The following is a 19,089-nucleotide window of genomic DNA, read 5'->3' as shown; positions in this document are numbered from 1 at the left end:
TCAAAGTACTTATGAATTTTCGAAAATATTCTTCTACTAGTTTTATTGTTGGAAATGAAATATAGCAAGACTTGCATTGCCTACTAAGAAAGTTAGTAGCCGGTAGTCATTGGGTTAACTCGAATGTGCCCAGTCAAACCACCAGTAAACATTAGCACAAGTCTTTGTGTTAAACAAAGTCTGGAAAACTTTGTGCCTCAAAGTTCTGGGGACCATTAGCTGCAGCAAAGACTGAGAACTATGGCTAAGTGGATGATAACAATGGTACAGCATACCCTCCTTCACTTATTACTGCTCATACACATGCCTTAAGTTACATGTATCTGTGCTACATTCCTCAATCTGAGCTGGTCAGGCTTGACCTTGCTGCACAGCAAGGAAAATTCATGCTGGATCTGGTCCTCAGTTGCTCCTCCCAGAGCTCCCAAAACATTAATTGTGTTTCCATCCACTAGTGAAATCTCATATTATATGGAGTGATGTTATTATGGCAAAGATAGTTTCGAATTCCACATAGTATACAGTGTCAGGACTGTCAATAGATGGACAGGGTCTCACCATGTGGAGAAAAATCCATTGGCATTTCCATGTTGCTGATTAGGGTGATGCACCATGACAAAGGCATATAATTGCAAAATTGTTATCCCATCCAGATTGCTAAAGTTCAATGACTCTGTGTATATGATATTGGTGATTTGCATCAACCCAGCTTCTATGAAGCTATACATAATTTTTGTTATGAATAAAAATTTACTAAGAACACCTTCACAAAATTTGGGAGAATTTTAATAAACATTACAAGTATGTTGTACCCATAAAATTTATAATTTTAATAAAGCATTTTTATTAAAGTTCTGTCTGTGAATTTACAAAATCAGTCTGGTTCAGACTCTGACAAGTCTGAGTGCAAAGTGATATTTTCTCTCTTATTTTTTCCAACCTAATACTAACTGTAAGAAGATCATTTGTTGTGAAAGTTAAAAAATATGAAATAAAACGAAAAGTACATATTTTTTTCTAGAAAGACTGCTGATTGTAACAGACAATTACAATTATTTATCCCAAACAACCTCAGGTTCAAAACAGTTTACATTTGTTTTCATTTAAATTTATTGTTTTATTGCTATTTGAACTATGTGTAATTATCTTAACAAAGCCATAAATCACCTGACAAGAAATTAGTTATGTAAACAAAGTATGAAGTTACGATGATTCGTCATAAGTGCTCCTCATGTGCAAGTGCATAACCCAAGGGGAAATTGTTTTTTTTTCATTGAAGTTTTCTTATCTAACTTAATAAGTTTCTAATTTTTTACATTTTGATAAATTTGATACATTTATATATATATATATCAAAACAAGAAATTTATCACTTACTACTGTTACTTATAGGCTTATATGTACTCTAAAACATACTTTATTAAGACTTTTTTTCACAAATATGTTAGTTGTCCAAAAACTAATATATTTTAGCTGGCTTTCTTTATTACCTCTAAATAGGTTAAAAATATTTCATTACGTTTTTGAGTAATGTCATCTGTCCAAAACCAATGAGTTATGACCATAAATTATCAACTTTTACAACTGAAACAAGAGAGACAGTCATATGAATTATAATCTAAAATTGATCTTTCTGTTGATTATAATCATGTCTAATAACAATGTCAGCATGAATTATAGACATTTCTTGTAAGACAGAAAATATTGGAGGGATATGTCAAGTAAAAAAAAAATAGTTGACTATAGCATGTATTTGTTATTGATTGAATAATCTGTAAGGGAAGAGAAGATATGACAAGTCATGATCTGAGAAGTGCAGATTGAGAACTTATCTAAATATTTCCTTTTGAAATTAAGAAATTAAAACATGATATAAAATTTTAATTTTAAATTATGTTTTGATGTTAAGTCTATTGACATTCATTAATAATATAGTTCTTTAATTTTGAGGGTAATTCTATAAGATGGTCATGAAATGCACTTTGAACACATACAACATCCAACATGGGGTTAATTGTATGTTGCAAGTAGTATCAGTTGTGATTCAAGAAGACTATAACTCCAAAAATTTTTTGCTCCTGCATTTAAGAGCTGTTTGCATATGACTAACATACTTGATTACATGTTCAACTCCATCTTGTAGATCCAATAACATTGCTCTGATTCCATTATCACTGACATTAGTGTCCAAGAGGAACTTGCTGTCTTGTACCAGATATGAACCACTGGAGCCTCTACTAAATTGTACTTTAGGGAATCAGAATACCTGTTCAAGTTCTTCACTGTATCTCAAGTGCATCTCAATTTTAGTGAGAGCAGACAGTGGTGCTGCAATATTGGAGAAATTGTAAAAAAATCATTTGTAATATGACACAAGATCAAGGAAGATACAGTCTTCTTACTTGATCACACCACTTCTATCTTAGCAGGTCCTATCCAGACTCCATCTATATTTACAATATGACCAAAACCATGTACACAAGCACACGTTTTCCTGGTTTCTGTTTCATACTTACCTTTTTTATACATTCTAGTACCATTCTTAGGTTCTCAGCTGCAGATAAACATGCAACCAAACACCAAAGAATGGCTTGAATGGGTAATGAAGAAAAACTTTAATATAAGTTTAACATAACAGCAAATGTACAATGTTTCGACAAGGTTTTGTCATCACCTGAATGAATCATCATTCATGCTGGAGCCCTGTCAAATTCTATCAGGCGTATGACGTCAAAGTCAGAGTAAGCATCATACCTGATGATGACAAAAACCTTGTCGAAATGTTGTACATTTGCTGTTATGTTAAACTTATATTAAAGTTTTTCTTCATTACCCATTCAAGCCATTTCCAACAATTATTACTCTCAAAGTGGGTTCCTTGTCATTGAATTTGAATACAGATAAGTAAGTAAGCTCTTGTTAGCACCCCTGTTTTGAGCTTGAAGTCAGCCTGATGGATTGCTAGATTTTCTACCAGACAGAACCATTAGCAAAACTTGGCCACAACTTTATCCCAGTTCGATAATTGTGCCACACTCAAGTGCTCAATTGAGTCTAGGGCTGGACTATTGCAATGTTTCAGCCAATAGTAAGGGGCCACCTTCAGGCAGTGTATGATTAACAACAATTGTCAAGCTAGTACCTGATAAAAACTAAAGGTAAAGTGCATGCCTCATATCACACTTATTTTACTGGTATCATATATTTTACAGAGTAAGTCATCATCCATATTTGGAACCAGGCAGATGTGGTTGAAGGAAATGCCCCCATTTAATGGTAAGAAAATGTGATTAACATAAACTAAAATTTTAACATTTCACTGTGAAAAAAAAGAGCCCACCAGTGCCTCTGCGGTATGTCTGAAGGCTTATAACACTAAAAACTGGGTTTCAATACCCTTGATGGGCACAAAACAGATATCTTATTGTGTAGCTTTGTGTTTAACAAAAATTAGACAATCAAAAGATTTTGTGAAGATTACAGTAAATGGAACAAACTAAGATAGTGCATTACCTGTAGCCCCTCAGTGGCACAGAGGTTAGTCTGTGGACTTATGATGCTAGAAACCAGGTTTCGATACCTGTGGTGGGCAGAGCACAGATAGCCCGTTGTGTAAGTTTGTGCTTAACTTCAAACAAGCATTACCTGTAACTAGGATTGTTATGAACAAACAACAAGCACCTGTAGGTGTGTGTTACATTATAAAAGAGTTAAGATTTGTTTCAATATCATACTAGTTTAATTTTAACAGCTCTTCTTCCAAACTTGTAAACATTATTTCTGACTGATATTTTTTTGACATAGGGCAAATTTACTGCTTATCAGTATAAGAATTTTTTTACTTATCTAAGTGGCAAAGTCAAACAATTTATGTAATTTTCATGTCACATTTGGTTAACAAGATAATTTTAAGTAAGTGAAATAGCCTTCTTTTCCATATTTATAAATGTGTAAGTGTAAATACAATTGTAGTAATTTAGGTTAAATATTTTAATATGTACTACATCCTGATAATTGTTATAAAATTAAAATTTTATTTTATTTGTGTTAATTTTACAGGACTTAGTGTTAGTCGAACATGCACAGCACATCATCGAGGTGGCATGCAACAAGAAATTGAAGAACAGTGTTTATGTTGGTCTTGTAACCAATATTTGTTGAGGTTACAAGTAAGTATCTTTAGTTCCAATCATGCAATTAGCACTCTGAGCATATTTTGTTTATTAAAACATTTTTTTTAGGATATGTTGTTGAACATATTAGAAGCATTTTGTCACCTACTAACAGAATTAGAATTCAAAGTATTAGTACCCTCTGGTGGAACATTAAAAATTTCATGGTTACAAAATTACTTGTAAGTAAGTCTGGTTTAATAGAAAACTTGTTTGAAAAATGCAACCCCCATTGAACTGAGGTGATGCAGTAACTGTTTTAAACCTTCAGAACAGTTTTGATCCTATGTTTTGGCTGCTAATCATCACCAGGGAAGTCATCAAAAGGATAGTTTTTGTGGTATTAGTGATGAAATTTGATCCTGGAACTTCTTGGTTGAAGTCTGGCACATTATCCACTTGACTAGTTAGAACTTAAATCAACTAACTATTTCAATGTTTCAAGAGGGGAATCCAGATTTAGCTAATTTCTGTTGAGGGTTGACCATGTGTGTTATCAATTAGGTGGATGTAGAAGGTTTCTTTTATCTTTCTTTTTTTCATGTGTGGTTCATAACCTTTCATTTCAGTATTATTCCAATTTATCATTTGGTTTTCTCCACTAACATGATTTGGCTATTGTAGATAGATTGGTACTACAGAATTGTGTATTTCTATTATACTAATGAATACTAACTTTTGGTCTCTGTTGTAAATAGGATTTTTCTTCTCCATTGGGTCTTTAACTGGTGTGGTGGCTTCTGAGTACTGCTCTGCTTTATGTTGTTTGTATGACCTTTGACAAAGGGAAATATGGTTGTAATTATCTTCCTGTTTATTCTTGGTGTTTATCTGTATTATTTTTCTTTATCAAGCATTTCTGATACCCATTGTTAAGTAGTATAGTAGTAATATATTTTACTTTTATGGTCTTAGAAATGTTTTTCATTCTGTAAACTAGCAGTTTACCAAACCTCTCTATCCATATTTGGATTGACTTGTTTTGTAGTCAAGGTATTTACCCTTATTTATCTAAGGGTTTCTGTCAACCCCTATGGTATATGAGTTATGTATCTTGTTAACAATTACTTCAATGAAGAGAGTTTACTATTCTTTTGTATTCAATTTGTAAATTGTATCATGGGATATTCAGGTAATTCATCAATTCTTGAATCTTATCTGTATTGTATGACCATATTACAAATGTATCATCAACATTCCTGAGCCGAACCTTGGAACATAGATTGGCTGTTTTGAGGGTGTTAGCTTTGAATTTGTCCATATAGAAGTGATTAAATAGTTTTATCTTCACTATCTGCAATAATCCATAATGTTAAAGCAGAAATATATTTGATAAATTTCAATAATACCAAATTGATATGATATAAACCACACATGAGAAAAAGAAATGTAAAAAAAAAGGCTTTCAACATTCACTTAACTGATAACACTCTAAGACAACCTAGCATAGAAGTCAGAAAAACCTAAATATCACTCTTGAAAGCAATTAGGTAATTCAGGAAATTGGATAAAGCAACAAACTTCCATCAAGAAGGCTCAGGATCAAATCTTGGCTGGCCATTACCAACACAGAAATAGCTCTTTTCAGTACTTCTCTGAATAAGGCAGATTAGCAGCCAAAACAAAGGATAAAAAGTAGTTAGTAAGTAATATCTAGTTAAGTAAAATAAAAAATGAATTTCTAATTGATAATTAGAATAAGATTATTATATAGGCTACTAAACCCAGTGACACAGGGGTATGTCTGCAGACTTACAGTGCTAAAAGCTGGGTTTCAATACTATCAATACTCATGGTGGGCAGAGCACAGATAGCCCATTGTGTAGCTTTATGCTTAACTTCAAACAAACAAACAAATCTTTCAATGTTAATAATTTTGAAACCACTGATAGGCAAAAGGTATAAAAAGGATTTTAAAAATATGTTTTGTAATGATAAATAATGTTATATTGATTTTAGTAATTAAATACCTCAAGATATATGAATAAACTAATTGAAAATATTAATGTTGAATCAAAAATCTGTTGCAGTAAGAAAGTATGATAATAAAGAATTTTAGCTTCTCTAAATTGAATGGATGTTTTTATTTTGTATCTATATTTGAATATGTGATAAACTAATATTGTATGCTCAAATAGTTGAAATGTTTTAAACTGTGAGGCTTTCAAGTCCAGTGTGAAAATATTAACATACTGTATTAATGTTGGTTGGAAAAGCCAAAAACATTTGAAAAATTCCATCTATATGACTTTAAATATATCTGGTACTAAAATATTTTCATGATATACAGCTGTTATTTTACTTATAATTACTTTGTTGATTGTTTTTCATATTATTCCCCTAGTCACTGCTGTGTTCTCCATATAATACCTCCAAAGTCAAGACACAACTGCATGATGTGATTGAGAAACTCACACTTTCTGTAAGAGGACGCCTTAGTCTCAAGGTGTTGTGTTCTGAGATGGAAGAGGCCTTGTTGTTGCTTATCCAACAGTGCCCTAAACCCCTCTTGCTTTATGCACGTGATAATATTGGTGATAATCCAGATGAAGTAAGGCATGGTCTGACTTTTTTTTTGTCAAATGATGGATTTAATACACATTTTTATTACAAAGTTGAAACATGTCCAAGAGAATCTGTTAACCCTTTTGCTACAACTAGGTCAGAGTGTGCAAGTAATGAACTTTTACAGAGTTAAATTTAAATTTTAATTAAACTACTTTATTATCAGTGCATACAAATACAATTGGCATCAAAATGTAGTTAATAAATCAAATTTGATATTATATAAGTATGAGAATCATTACATTTGTTCACTAGGTTTCCCTATTTTCTAATTTGTTTACCACTCCTCTCTGAAATATATAATTTAATGTATATTACTCATTGTAATACAGATATTACTAAGGCAAGGTCCAATTTTTATAGCCTTCAGTCTTATTTATTTACAGAGCCATAAACTAGAAAATCAGACCCACTTGTCACATCCTCTCTTTCACAAATTGTCAATAATTTTTTCTGACATTTTATACTATATCATTTATAACCAATAGAAAGTTTTAATCTATCAACTGACATTGCATTGTCAATTGCATCTTCAGTTTGAAAGCTTATCTTGTGGTATTCAGATCAAGTAGCTGTAGGACATTGTTTGCTTTGTGTGTGTTATTATTTTGTGTTCTTAGGTGCATTATTTAAATAAATAAAAGTTATTTAGTGTACTAGTACCATCATTCTAAAAAAGTAGGCTTAAATTTCCTTGGCAACTGACAGCAAAAAACATGAGGTCCAAGGTAAGTACTATATTTCTTGTTTTTCGTGTTTATTCTTTACTTATGGCTATAGAAGTAACTAAAATGTAAAAATTAGAAACTTGTTAGGTTAGATCAAGTAAGATAATGAAAAAATAATAATAATAAAAATCCTGCATGAGGTATACTCACGAGCAGCTCATGCATTACATCATCCACTGTGGTAACATGAGCCACAAGTTTGCTAAGTGTTGCAGGATTATTTGTTAGACATGTGCACAGTTCAAAGGGCAATAAAACAATCAAAGTAAATATAAACAGATATAGACTGTTATGAGCTTTAAGCTATTTAGGATAAACAATTGTAGTTTTCTGTTACAATCTGCAGCCATTTTAGAAAGCAAGAATATTAATTTAGATTTATTTGAATTTTTTTTATGGTGTTATAAGGTTCGTCAAATCGACTGAGTCCATGTACAGTTAAGATAGAAAGAATAACAGATAAGATCCAAGTTTTACTGAAAACAAAAACTTTTGATATTTATTTTTTAGAAGTTTTAGATGTTACACAAATGAAGTTAGAAAATTTTCAGAGGAAGAAAAGTATTTTTAACCTTAACATAAAAATCTCTTTGCACTCAGAACACACTGATTCCATATATTTAAGGACAAATCTTTAAGTAAAAGTACTTGATTAAAATATCCGATTTTTTTCATGTACAAAGACATGTAAGAAGAACTTGTAATGTGTACTGAAAGCTTGCAAAATTTTGTTAAGATACACAAAACATATTTAAAGTTATAGTATGAAAAGTGATTATTTCTTTGTGATTACAAGGTCAGTCACATTGCTCAACCCAATATGGAAGGAGTTAAGTTATTTTTACAAAAAGATAGGTTGAAACCTGTGTTCAAGAGAATCTATTAAAGTGCTCTTACAAAAGATATCATGTTATAGCAAATTTTATATCTTATCTGTTAAATTGTTATTTTGTTTTCAATAAAAATTTATTCACATAGTAAAAAGTTATGATCAATGGTGTATTTCTTGAATAAGATATCTTTGAAACTTTTGTTGGTTTTTTTTATATAAAATAATTACTTATTTTGAAATAATAAATTTGAAAAATTACTCAAAATTATTTATATAACCTTGAAGTGGTGTAAGCTGTACAGAACAGTGGACAAGATATTGAAAGAAATTCCAAGAAGAAAAGACATAATTGAAGCCCATGAAGGTATTGTATGTGTGGATGCGGAATTGATCTGGATGTATTTTCCTTATTATTATTATTACTTACAACATAATTTTTTAGAACAGTTTTATGCATGAAATGCACTTCTTTTGCATGTAGATTATGTTACATAAAATCAATAACTTGTTCATAGGTATTTGTCATCCCAGAATAATAAGTATCATTAAAATATTTGTTCCATGCACAAGTTAAAAATATTTCGTTATAAAAAGTCAGTAGTAAGAGTAAGTTGCTAAAATGCTGTTTATTTATTTTGCAATGACAGAACATTAAATCTTACACTGTATTCACAAGACTGATTTCAAGGTTCCCACATCTTGGAAAATCAGAAAAGTAAATATGTTGTCATATTTGATCTAACCTTACATTTAGTGTGTAATGTGCAAAACCTATAAAACTAATACATGTTTTGCATGTAATTAAGAAATGTTATCTACAGTGTTTCAGTTGGATGTTAGAAACAGAATTGGAAGGAATGTAAATATTTTTCAGTTCTTGAATTTGGCCATTTTAAAGTTATAGCTTTTCATAACCCCAAAAAATGTGATTAGAACATATTTAATGGCTAATCCTAGTACGTGCTTTAACATCATAGAACTTTTGTTTTCTGTTTACTAAGACAACAAAACAATGTATGGGGTATATCTTGAGAGATTCAAATGGTGGAGCAACTAATCTATCTAAACAACAACAACAACAACAATAGATTATTTACTGTGGGTAAAATATATCTCATCATGGTTTTGCTTTTCAACTAATTTGAGCATTGCTTTCAGAGCATTTTTGTAGAAGTCGTAAATAGTGATTACATTCAAATATATATTGAAAGTGGAATTTAAGGAATACAACCTTGAATACACTTACTCGTATTCCTAAGTGTAGATAGTATCCTGTTTATACCATTAAATGTTTTAGATGAGTGAGTTATATTCTGTAAAACATGAAGTTCTATAGACTTAGTTTTTCTTTCTTTTATCCTTCAGACCAACTGGACATATGTTTGCAACTTTAAATCAAAACTGTAAAAAGAGATTAGTATTCGTTTTATTAATTTGATTACTATTTTTTTACACTGTAAACCTTCAATGAAAATATTTCCAGGATGGATTTTGTCCACCTAGTTATAGTAAGGAAACAACCTGGGGTGAATTTAGTTGCAATTTTTGGTTTTTATACTTATCTATCAAAGAAAATGATAAAATTTGTCAATGCAAATACACGTTTATTGTTTTTGCAGGAAAGTTGAAATATGTATTAAAAAACAAGTGAAGTTAATTATAATTATTTTTATATTATGTTTCTTGCTTCATATTAAATGTGTGCAAAAATATTTTCGATTGACATCAGACTGTAGTAACTTGATAACATTTATTGTTTCTTTGCACTGAATAACTTTTATATGTAAGTGATTAACTATGAAAACTGGATACTTCCATCTAAGGATAAAAAAGTTTATACGATTATATTTCATACACATTTTATTCAACTGAGCTACAAATATGTTGGCTGCAACCAGGACAGTTGATGTAAAACTGTTCTGTTTGCTTCTTTTTTCTGCAAGAATATCCTTTATTTTTTCTATTTAATTTGTATTTTTCTTTATGGTAGAACTACTGCAATATTCACATATTTTATTCCTGTTTTTATCTGTAGTTTGGTGCATTATATTTATATATATTTACTGGGTACATTAAAATGTATAAAATGCCAAACCAAGCATCAATGAAACATCACAGTAAAGCTGGAAATATTTTTCAACATAACCAATGTGAGTTCTCAAAAAAAAGTCTTCTTGTTAACTTTTAACCTGAATTATTACAGGATGTTGTAAACAAGGTTTTACACCAAATAATTGAACCACTTAATTGAAATGTTTTAAAAATAGTTTCACAGTTTTTGTGATTGTTCATTACAATTTTAGTTTTGGATTAAATTGTGCTTTACACTGTACACTAGTTCCTGTAAAGTCTTTATATTTCTGATAAAAGTGGCATCTCAACAAGGAATATGTTGTAATTCAGCCAGCTGGAGCTCTGATATAGAGCAAAAATGCTTCATCAGCTCTGACCAGAAACATTAATTTTTGCAAATTCATCATTAAAGTACATTTTTATGTACATATTATAATTTTAATTTAAATATAATACTTCCCTTTTTTGTTATAATGAATATAAAAAAATATGTATACATATATATGAGTAAAATGATGAAAATGTTCTGGCTATGTTGTTTTATCCCACTGAACTTTTCATTCTATTTTTATATAATTTTTTTGTTATGAAATCAATTATATATCATTCACCTTAGCATTTTGTTTCATTCTTATACAGGTGCACTAAGTTGTTTATTTCAGCTTATTCTCAACAAAAAGCTGTCTTTGTTTCAGCCACTGTTCGCTCGCCAGTGGCACAGCGGTATGTCTGCGGACTTGTACTGCTCGTAACAGGGTTTCGATACCCATACCGAGAAGAGCACAGATAGCCCTTTGTGCTTAATAACAAACAACAACAACCACTTTTCACATAACTACACTAATTAAGAAATTGTTGTCAATGTTAACCGGTTCTTGTAATAGCTACAGTTATGAAGAAAATGTGGTTTTTGTTTCAGCCAGTTTTGTTACAGATAAGACTAATCAGAAAAGTATGATATCTGTTTCATTACAGTCTTAACACAGTTACACAAGTCAAGAAACTATGTGTTTCCATTTCTTATATATTTTAAGAAAGTATGGTGTCTGTTTTAACTATTTTAGCCCACATCTAAATCAATCAAGATTGTGCAATTAATTCATCCCACTCTTTACACAATTATAATAAATAAAAAAGTGTGGTTTCTTTCAGCCTATTTTTCACACACATATTTGTATTAGAAATGTATGATGTGTATTTTCCTCAATTGTCACAGCTACTCTAACCTAGTAAGTGTTTTTGTTTTAGCCAATTTTTGACAGATACATTATATTAGAAAACTGTGGTGTATAATAGTTATTGTTTCAATAATCAACAAATTGTGTATTATAAAAAGTTGTGGGAAGGTTTGTATACAGTTGAAAAATGTTTTTTCAATTTCTTGTTTTTTTTTTAGGTGTAATAGCCCATTTAGCAGAACTATTGTCTCCGAAATCATTTCTTCAGCTATTGCCAGATGATGGAGCCACAGTGTACCTCCCTCATGTTAAAAGATGTTTGGAGAAACAAAAGGCCAGTGAGCTCAAAGAAAAAATTGTAGGGCTTGGCATTGAAATTAGTGAGATGTTGTGATTAATTTGTCATAAAAGTAGTATGTAATAATTTCTTACCATTTGTGAAATACACAAATTTGTGGTAATATCTTTTTTTTTTAACTTCTCTTCTTCAAGTATGACACTGAAATAAATTTATTAACAATGTCTTTATGCTCCTAACTGTAGAATTCTAAAAACAAAATAAATAAATAGAGTAATATCCCTATTTTAAGAAATCGTGTTGCTTAGATTTTGAACATAGGCAATTTAAAGTTCATTGTAGCTGGCATGCACCATAATTAATCTCTTGGTTGTAGAGAGAGAGAGAAAAGTCAATAGCTAAACTTATTAAACTTTTTTTTTTTAGTGATGAAAATGTTTTTGACAGTTTAATATTTGAAGTATTGTAATACCTTGGATACATTTAAATTTCTTTACAGAAAGTACATAGTTGGTGTATTACATAAAGTTACATCTTCAAGCTTCAATTTTTAAGATTTTTTTCAATTCTGTATACTTTTATGTATAGAAAGTGAAGAATATTGTATTTTCTGTGTTTCTAATAAGATTCAGTAACAATAAGGTACTTATGAAATCTGTTTGGTTAAATTTTGTTTTATCACCAGTTTTAATTATATATCTCAGTCATGTTAATTTATCATTTTGTCATGTAAAGAATACCTGTTTCATCTTTAAATAAACTTTTGCTGTCAAGTAAGCATGGTTTTGAGCCAATTCTTTGATTAACACAAGTTTGTGTGTGTCTAATCTAATTAAATTTATTAGATTGGAGGAATGAATCTTGATTTAAACGTGTAGTTTTGGAAGCAGCTTTTTTATATTAAGGTTGTTCGATTAATTATATAAAATTGCACCATTGTTTGTAACTTAATCCCCAAACTATTTCTGGCATTAATGTTATTGTACGTTGTTGTGTACAGCTTGTAAGAAAAAAATTGACTGAAACAATATCATAAATTTACTATCCAGTAATACAGACGCTAAATATTGCGTTTTAGAAGTATTTGTTATGCTCTCATGAAGCATCAAGATGGAGCATGTAATGACACTTATTAAGAAATGTGCTTTAAAAATAACCATATGGATACACCTTTAAAAGAAGATTAAATGACTTATTTTAAAAAACACATGAAGGTTATACCTTTTAAAGAATGCATTTATGAAATATTCTTTTAAAGCTTTCTTCAAAATTCATTGTTTTTTATACAAGACTTAATAAAATGTAATAATATGCAAAATACCTTCACCATTTTCTAAAACAACCTTTATTATTTTCCTTCTATTCAGAGGCATTGCTAGGTACTTAAACGATCTGGGCCTTGGGCCCATAATTGTTGGAATGTTCGGTATTTCAGTACGACATTGATTATAATTTTTTTTTCTCATTTTTCAAGACATCAACAACTGGGAATTTGGGGCACTGACAAATATAATTGGGGCAAGCCCCATGTGCCAGTGATGCCTTTGCTTCTATTTAGCCTTTCTTTTTTTTCACTTTATCTATGCAACTCTAGATCTAAGAAATATTTGTATCAGATTTTTTCTTATCAGGTTCGACTTGTATTATAAGTCAAATACAAATCTAGAAAACCTCAAACCTTCTTTTCAGTCATTGGTTGTGACCAGTTTTGTATTGAGTTTGAAGATATGTCATTTCTCTCTCAATAGATACGTAAATATACTGATAACTTACAAAATTCCATTTCTTTGCCTATAGCTTTACTATAATCGCTCGTACTTCTGCACAGAAACTCTTGAAAGAGTTCTACCAAATACTAGCTCCTATTCCTTGTAGATTAGACAGAGTTCCCATTGGAGTTTGTCAAAAATTAGTTTCATTAATATTTCAATAACTAGAGATCTGCACTGTACAAATAGCATCACTTTTAATTCAAACAAACCTCTGCTATAGGAAGAAGCAATCTTAGGCCTTTGACTTCTATGAGTTCCACTTGCCAACATCTAAAAGTCAGGTCAAGAGAACTAGAACATTAGGCCTTTATCAGATTACCAAAGTATTTATTCTTCATAGATGGAGATAATGTACCTCATGACTTTTATGAAAGAGCCTAGAAGTGTTCTATTGTTGATTTCATTCTTTAAGGCAGTTTGGTACAGTTATCCAACAGAGCTGCTTCACTAAAGAGGTATCTGTTATGTTGATAAGATTTTGTGAATTCCTTCTTATTTAATACAGTCAACTTCACATTCACCCACCAAGTCATTAAGGAGCTTAGTGACATTGCTTAAGCTATTGGAGTGGAATTTCTAATGTGACAGACATTCTTCTCAGCTATTTCTCTATAGTCCCTGGAGAATAATAAACTCATCAGTGTCCTGACTTTCTTTCCCCTGAAAAACAGTTCTTATAATAGCTGCTCAGAATCAAACCATATTCTGCCTGAAGTTAGCAGTTTTGACTTTAAAATTGGCTTCATTTCACTTTTGACCTAACTTTCTCATCACATGATGTTAAAGCAAAATCTTAAAGTAAGTTGGGTTTCTTTAAGGTTCTCATACTCTCCAAGCCCTGCAGTATCCTATGGTTTTAAATTGAAATTCCTAAGCTTGGCCCATAATTTTTTGTACAATAAGTACTTGTTTCAAATTCAATCGAAAATACCAAAATCAACTACAATTTTAGTGACCCTGTAAGGACCCAAGTCACAGCTTCTCCAGTCTCTCTTTTTTTTGTATCTCCTTTTGCTAACCATACATAAGTTAGAAGATGACTACTATGGATATTATATCTTTCTTATCCACATAAAAGGTCACTGTACTGCTGTCATTAATACCAACTTCTTTAAATGAGAATATTTTCTTTATTGCTTAGACCATGATTACATTGTCTTTCAGCATCTTGATTCATAATGTGGATCAGGCCAACTACAAGTGTACCTCTTAACTTAGGTATGAGGTTCTGTTTATGGTTGCTAGGTCTTGCTACTGTTTGGTGGACAAATCCAGAATAAGTGATTGGGTGAGCCACAAATTTAGCATACTATAAATGTCCAATTCCTTCTTAATAGAGAATGTTGGTGAGACAGCAAATATTGGCTGCATTATATTTGACCTTTTCCAAAAAAAGTGACACTACCAAAGAATTCTGGTAGGATGGCCAACCATTATTAAGTCTCATTGAGTACCTAACACATCATTGCCAATGGTTTAGACAACCTTCTGATTGACTTTAGCCATTTGTAAGTCACTTCTGGAGTTGGGTTTCTTTTTGCCCCATTTAAGGTTCAAAAGGGGAAAGCCTTTGATAGGTGTTATGTCATTAGAACTATTTCTTATCATGCTGATATTTAATAAAAAGTCTGTTTGTTGAAACAGTTTGAATATTAGAATATTTTCTTTTCTTAGATAGGAGTCTTTGTTGATTGTTTATGATGAACAAGCATGATAAATTAAAATTATTTTTCAATGTTTTGTTTACATATAAGGATATTTTAATTTAGCAATTTTCAAATATAAATTATAAAAGGAGTCCAAATATGGAAGAGGGAATGCTTTTGATAAAGCTTTTTGAAAAAAACTGACCGAGAGTCTAATCTTTTACTTTTGTTTGGCTTAAAAGTTACTTTGGGACTAAAGATGTTTTACATAATTTGCTCAGAACTGTATGTTTTCTAAACTTAAGGGGTGTTGCACAAAATGTTGTTTTATATATATAGCTTATAAAAATATGCTTGCTTATTATCAATAAATTACGTTTCATAAAGTAAAAATGGTTTAACTATACTTTTAATGTAAATTTTGGAAAAGTTATTTTCTGATATTTTGTATAGAATTGAAAAGTACAAATCAATTAAAGGACAATTGGAGTTTTTGATTTTATAGCTATAGCAATGTCAAGGAAAATGCTGTAATAAAAAAATAATAACAGTGGCACTTAGGAGTTAATTTTTATACAAAACAAGTATCAAGCAACAGCTTGTGTACTAATATCTGAATTGTCTACTACTGAAGTCCATGTTTACATATGCTCATTCAGTATTATACACATTGCAATCCAATAAACGTTCTTTCTTAACAAGGCATTAAAATGACATGCTTAAAATGAATTGATCATTGGGGTACTATGACCCATTCCTTCATCAACACTGTTTGAGGGTCAAGCATCTCACACATGTTGAATCAGACTAAAGTCTGGGGAGGGTGCTGAACAGTCAGTTAACTCAATACTGTCTTCTTCCAGGAAGCTGCTAACCATTTCAGCATATTAGGGTCATGCATAAGGAAGATCTTCCCAACTGCACCTCCATATGGCATCGTTAATGGTTGTAAGACAAAAATCTTACATTCTGTGATATATATATATATATATATATAGTGTTGTATCAGAATATGTAAAGGTCAGCATTGTCATTGATACTGATCTATCCATACCCTAGTCAGCATGCCACCACTGCCATATGCACTTCTTTCCTCCTTGGAGTTGGATCTGGTGTCATCCAATCTCAAAATATACAGTAGTCATTTCACATCCAGCTGTACTATAAAGTGTCATTTATCTGAGAACAAAAATAGGAAATCCTACCTAAAAAGTTTTCAAAAGGTGGACCTCGCATGCAGTGAGATCAATCCATATGTTCTTTATCCAACTGATGATGGGTTATTTTGTGGTAATGGATTAGAGGAACACATACCACTGGCCACCTGAAATATGGACCAATCTTATGAAGTCTATTTCTGATAACTTACAAATTGTTTCTTTGTCCAAATGCTGCTCTGAATTGTCAAATCAGTAGGGAAACTGCTACCTACTAGTAGCATTGAGCTCATATTGTTAAATAGCAGTCATCTTACAGGGATGTTGACAAATGACTACCCTGTCCAGGCCTCTGACCACCTATTCACCAAAACTTTCTACCTTACACATACTTTATTAATAAGAATGACCAGTTGACGTAGATGACAAAAGCATTCTGGGAGAGTTACCCTTATTCGAATGCAAAAGCAGGAGTTGATTTTTTTCAGTGTAGATCTTGTTTTCAGCAAGCATTCCACTGACTTAATATGTAATGTTTTTATTTTCAAACTTTTTATTCAGGTCTTTTCTTTTGATCCAGTCAAATCAAAATTAATAAGTCACTCTACAACACATTTTCTGATGAATCTTCTGTTAGAGCAATTAAACTTTGCTCTAGGGAATTAGTATACTTGATAACAATTGTATACAAGTAAAACAATTTTAAAAATAACTGGTCAGTCTTTTTTTCTATTACATTTATTGTTTTTCTTCAAGTAAAATCTTAAGTGGAGCTAATTTTGAATGTGAACAGTTCTGATATTTTTAAGATGTCAAAAACAGCTTGTTAATCTGTAATCTATAAATTCATTTATGTTAAAAATGTTTAAATATTTTGGTTGATATTTATCAGTAACCAAAAAAAAATCTGTATCCAAGCGATTTCTCACATTTGTTATGAATTAGAAGCAGGACTTAGTAACTCAGAAGAAACTTTTTACCCATCTGAATCTACTTTACAACATGGTTACAATTCACTGTATAACTTGCAAGTAAAAGTCAATTTAAAATAAAGAGTTGTTCAGTTTATGTATTGTTTATAACACTTCATAAAACTACCAGGTTTACAGCTGGAGAAAGTAACAAAAATGATGGCCAAACATGTATTTTGAAATTTCTCATGTTTCAGATGTTTGCTGCCTTCCAAGCAATTGAAAACCTATATTGTTGTATCTAATAAAGCAAAATATACCTGAAGAAATAATAGTCACCATCTCTTTCATATTCCTAAGAATATGCTCCATCAATTCATTTAACAAATACAAGTTAACTATCTATCTTTAAAGTGTGACATTTTTAAAATTTATTTGAATATATCATGCTATTTTTCTTTTAATAGCCTCAATATCAACATCAGGATATTGTTCTCTTAAAGCTTCCATGTCAATGTTAGGATAACGTTTAAGCAGACCTTGAACATGGTTTCTTCTTCTTCGATATTCTTTGAGTTGATTTCTAACAGTTTGCTCTTTAAGCTTTCTCTGAAAGTCTATAACATCACTAGGAAGTTCAACCATATTATCTTCAATGTAATCATGATTAAGTTCTTTTGGAATTATATGTTCTTCCATTTGGTGTCTGAAAAAAAAAAGACATTAGTTAAATTTGCAGAAAATAAATTTATATAAATATAATAAGAGCCACCAAACTTAAAAGGGAGGAAATTTTTATTGAAATGAGAAACAATACTTCTAATATTAACAAAATTAAATAAAAATCTACACTTTTAGTATTATAAGTTTAATTGAAATTAGTAATTGGTTCTAACAGTCATGTAGCTTATCTACTGTAAAGCTAGTTTTCTCTAACTTTCTTCTTGCACCATCCTTTTGATGTCATTCGTTAACAAATTTTCTAATAAATTATCAGCACCATCCACCTTATTTACCTGTATTGTAGCTGCAGAAGGCTAATGTTTTAAGACATCCAGATAAGGAAGGAAATATCTGGGAAGCTATCAAGAAATAAGTCCTTACGTAAATTATTTTGATATTAGAAGTAAATATTTCAAATATAGAATTGTTAGTGTAGATAAGTATGCAAATTGAACACCCAGAAAAACAAATTCATTAAAAACGACTTTGTCCTTAATTGTTATAGTGTTTGAACTGAACATTTTAATTTTGATTCCAGTTGATCAACATCACTCCTTTACTAATCTCAATCATTGAATTAAACTTGTTATTGGTCAAACCTCTGAAGACCTTTCTTGTGTTTCTAGTTTTATCAGATCAGTTTCATCACCTGGTCAGTTTTTGGGGACAGCTTAGATTATTACTTTGGAAAACATTATTAGGATTGGCTTATAGAACTCTCAAACTATGTTCCTTTTATTTGCATTAAACAACTGAGATGAAGAGAAGGGTATGCACACAGATATATATTTGACCAATCCTGTCTGAGAGTACCCATTCCAAAGTCAGTGGTACAAAATGGTTAATCAGAAGAATGAACAGACCATTTTGTAAGAAGCAATTACTGAAGAAGAGGCCAATATTTGTCAAAATTTATAGCTTCTGGAACATGATACACATAAAAGAAATCCAGAGTCACAACCACAATAACGGATTCATTGTACAAACTGTGGAACCTGGTGCCTTTCTAGTAATATATTATATATATATATATA

General features: G+C 30.8%; 1 protein-coding gene across 4 annotated transcripts in view; it reads left to right on the top strand.

Annotated features, from left to right (window-relative positions):
* Positions 1-17,084, top strand: part of LOC106468621 (Hermansky-Pudlak syndrome 3 protein-like) — a 112,356-nt gene extending 95,272 nt beyond the window's left edge. For all 4 annotated transcript variants that reach the window (XM_022396968.1, XM_022396966.1, XM_022396967.1 and 1 more), the window contains exons 18-22: positions 3,213-3,276; positions 4,060-4,169; positions 6,517-6,723; positions 8,583-8,661; positions 11,767-17,084. In XM_022396968.1, the coding sequence (XP_022252676.1) occupies positions 3,213-3,276; positions 4,060-4,169; positions 6,517-6,723; positions 8,583-8,661; positions 11,767-11,942 (636 nt within the window). In that variant the 3' untranslated portion in view covers positions 11,943-17,084. The remainder of the gene's footprint in view (positions 1-3,212; positions 3,277-4,059; positions 4,170-6,516; positions 6,724-8,582; positions 8,662-11,766) is intronic.
* The last annotated feature ends 2,005 nt before the right edge of the window (positions 17,085-19,089 follow it).

This window comes from Limulus polyphemus, unplaced genomic scaffold (genome assembly GCF_000517525.1).
Source record: "Limulus polyphemus unplaced genomic scaffold, Limulus_polyphemus-2.1.2 Scaffold3082, whole genome shotgun sequence".
Lineage (NCBI taxonomy): Eukaryota > Metazoa > Arthropoda > Merostomata > Xiphosura > Limulidae > Limulus > Limulus polyphemus.
The sequence above is the reverse complement of the archived record's forward strand: the minus strand, read 5'-3'. Positions and strand labels throughout refer to the sequence as shown.